General features: G+C 34.9%; 1 protein-coding gene across 1 annotated transcript; it reads right to left on the reverse strand.

Annotated features, from left to right (window-relative positions):
* Nucleotides 1-71: 71 nt before the first annotated feature.
* Nucleotides 72-2,622, reverse strand: LOC118757140. Its single transcript, XM_036491878.1, has 6 exons — nucleotides 2,565-2,622; nucleotides 2,230-2,480; nucleotides 2,002-2,158; nucleotides 1,635-1,882; nucleotides 1,406-1,541; nucleotides 72-184 (listed from the first exon to the last, which is right to left on the reverse strand). Exons 1-6 carry the CDS (start codon nucleotides 2,620-2,622, stop codon nucleotides 72-74), a joined length of 963 nt encoding a protein of 320 aa, XP_036347771.1.
* Nucleotides 2,623-3,460: the final 838 nt, after the last annotated feature.

A 3,460-nucleotide genomic window follows, 5' to 3' on the forward strand; every position in this document is an offset into this window, starting at 1 on the left:
AATAATCAGAGTACCTTTATAGTTGTAATCACATAAGTATTTACATAGGTAGCCTTACCCAATTCTAAAACTTACCACGTATACATAGCGCTTATGCCCACTTCAGCTTTGCCCTCAGCTAACATGCCCAAAGTGGCCTCTCCAGTCATATTCCTGTAAGCAATACCCCAGTCGTCGACATCCGCTGGAAAGGAAAATAAATTTCGCCTTTTTTTATTGCTGCATCCCTCTGATTGTCTCAATTAAACATCCCTGCAGAAAATCGAGAACTTGGTGCTATGGGTGTTATTTTGAAAGTTCTATTTTTAAATGTGACTGATGAATATTATGGTAGTATAGAAAGGAGTAAATCGACGTTCTTTATGACGGTTGCATGTTGAATTCGTTTAGTACAGGAATGTAAGCAGATTTAATAAGACAGTTGAATTTTCAAAGGGAATGCGATATGTAATGAGTTAACCTGATCGAAGTAATCAGTCTGGCCTCCTGACTAACCCGTAACGTATTTAACAGAACCCAGCGTAGATCATCGCCGGCCGTTTGCTTGCGGAGAGTGGGAAAATTCAAGATTCTTGTATGCGCTTGGAGTTGCTCTCTTCCGCTTAATAAAGAGCTTAATCGCAGATTAACTCTACATAATTAAGTCGGAAATGAAAAACGAAGAAATTGAGATGCCACTCCCTAACTTTATTTTCGTACTACTGCCCATTTGCCCCATTTCAATAAATTTCGCCATATTTAATCGGTCGTAAGTTAGAATCACCCTTTGCAGAGTCACAGAGTATATTTTCTTGTGACCTGAGTTGTGAGTTGAATTCAGTTTCTCAATGTTCTCAAGGACTAAGTCTCCTCAAGTCTTGGCAAAAGAAAATAATTAAACGACTCGTGATTTTTCGGATTTTTCGAGACTTCGAGATTTTCTAAAAAAATTTTTCCAGATTTTACGGGTTGTTCAATAGGGTTTTAAAACATTCCATGATTTCCACATTTTGCGGGAACCTTTCGAAAATTTTTGAGATTTTTTAAGTTTATCTCGACCACTTTAGCCTTTATTTTGTTTGTACGAAATTCTAAAATTGAAAAGGCAAAATTACGCTTTATAGCATAAAAAGTTTAAACTGTTTCCTTTTTTACTTAACAAGTCTTTAGTTTACTATGTTTTCTATTTTTTGGCTTTGATTGAAAAAGTTTAGCGCTGGTGTTGACAAATAAACTGCACTTTTTAACGACAGAATTTATGTTTTTAGGTCAAACACTGCATTGACTTTTTGTAATAAACCAAAATTATTTTAAATTACATTGTCGAATTTCAAAATAGCAGTTTGCCTTTCACACTTGCTATACCAAACGACTCTACCCATGGGCCTAAATTACTAAATAAATTTTATGTAGTTGATACACTTACATTTATCAATATCGATCGAACAGTTATACATTTCGCAAAATGTCTTCAATATTCTGGCCTCCGTGCCATCGATTTTGACATCGCCATTAGTATCGTTAGGTGCAAAAGCTCTGTCATGCGAAGGTGCGCCAGGATACTTAATAAATAACGAATAAAAAAAATATCAAATGAAACCGCAAAATCTTCAAAAATAATTTCATATTAAAGAGATAAGCTAATTTTCTCTTACATATTCCAAAATAACATCCGGCCGATAGTCGAAAGCTGCTAAAATCACTTCACGTCCTTGCAGATTTTTCAACTTATCCGGGAAGAGATTGCTGCCTTGTAGGAAATTGTTGCCAGAGGCATTGAAGCGATCAAGCGAATAAATTTCTTTAGGGTTCTCAGCTCTTGGACCGACAAATTTATTTGTTTTCAAATGGAAAATTTCGGCACTCGCATTAGATCGCTCAATAAGAAGTATGGCGGATTGATCTGCGGTGTATGAAGGAAAATATTCGCTTAGATTAAGAAATGGGCGGAATGACATAAATGTCGCGTGCATATGCATGTTTCAGTCGTTTTCTTTTGACTAACACACAACCAATACTCACCTTCAAAAAATCGATGCCGAAAGACAACTTCTTGTAGTGCATTCTCATTGTAGACGAATACAAATTTATTGCTTAATGAACGCCAAATTGAATAGCGACTGGCATTTATAATCGCTTCAATGAAAATTGGTATATCCATTTGAAAGGCAATGAAACTCTGGAATGGAAGAGGTACAAAAAAACAAAAGCTTTACTCTTCTTTAGCTAATCGCAAAACAAAAAACCCACCTCACAATGTGACTTTTCTATTGACAAAGTCAACTTTTCCACAAATGGATTCAATGTCACATAATCATTGAGTAGCTCTTCACGTTTGGCTGCAAAATTCACAACATCTTCAACAAAAGATTCCTCCAAATCACGCAAGCGGATGTTTATGATTGCACCGGCTGTTGGATTGGCATTCTCCCAGTTGATTGAAAAGTTTTCATTCTCAGACCAAATAATGCAAGTTGTGGTGGACGATAGATAGTTTTGCACTGCGGAACAATATGTAAATATTTAAAGTGAGTAATTTTTAAAGCAAATTTGTTTTTAAATTACAACACAGCAAAATCACTAACTTAACACATTGAACATTCTGGTCCAATACAAGCTGAGTAGATATTTTTCCGGCAACATTTTTGTTTAAAAAAAATTGTCACGAAAACTTTAAAATTTCTTCTACGGCTCTAGCAGAACTGCTTTTTATAGGCATCCTGGCTGGTATTATAAGTAAGCAAAGTTATAAATGTTGCGAAATCGAGTGTGTTTACGAAACAATTATTTTGCCTGCATACGGCAAGTTAATAAAGTTGTTAGCAATTTTGATAGTTGCCAAATTGCCAAGCAAATAGCGTAAAAGTGGTTTGAAATGGTTGTTAAATAATTCACAGTTCTTCCTATTTCAACATTTAAATGTAGACGCTTGACAACAAAAAATTTCGTAATAATACGGGTATATGCGCAGTTACAAACATACAGTTGCCTATTTGTGTGTTTAAATAGTTTAAAGGAATCCCTGCAATAAATGCTACAAGTTCTGAATTAGCTTACTACAAATTTTCTTTGTAGCTGACTAGTTGGAAATGTCACATGTCGATGGCCCCGAGCCATTTAATCTCAACAGGTCGATAGCCATAGTGATACTTTCGGTTCGATATCGTGTCCCTAGTCTTTACTTGTCTTTGTTGTGCTCAAAATTTTTTTTCTTCTTTTTTTACTTCAACTTGACACCAGAGGTTCTTTCTCCATTTTTTTTTTACATTTTCGTTTATATTTTAAATAACACTGCGAATTTGTTATCTTTTTAACGCGATGAGTTTGCTTGGTAGATAAAATGAATTAAAATAAAATCGTAGAAATGTAAACATATATACATATATATATGAACCAATGTATGGTTGCACATGGCGGCACTGGTTGGTTTTTACTTTTGATAAGTGAATTTACATACTGACTTTCTGTTCAACTTGCTTAT

The sequence above is a fragment of the Rhagoletis pomonella genome, unplaced genomic scaffold (genome assembly GCF_013731165.1).
Source record: "Rhagoletis pomonella isolate Grant_MI unplaced genomic scaffold, Rhpom_1.0 Rhpom_scaffold_14750, whole genome shotgun sequence".
Taxonomy (NCBI): domain Eukaryota; kingdom Metazoa; phylum Arthropoda; class Insecta; order Diptera; family Tephritidae; genus Rhagoletis; species Rhagoletis pomonella.

Excerpts from the sequence above, each read along its gene's own strand:
- LOC118757140 (XM_036491878.1), bottom strand. The coding sequence starts at position 2,622 with ATGTTGCCGGAAAAATATCTACTCAGCTTGTATTGGACCAGAATGTTC. Across the intron at positions 2,481-2,564 it reads CAGAATGTTCAATGTGTTAA|TGCAAAACTATCTATCGTCC; the intron begins GTTAGTGATTTT and ends ATTGTTCCGCAG. Across the intron at positions 1,542-1,634 it reads CGGATGTTATTTTGGAATAT|TATCCTGGCGCACCTTCGCA; the intron begins GTAAGAGAAAAT and ends TTATTTATTAAG.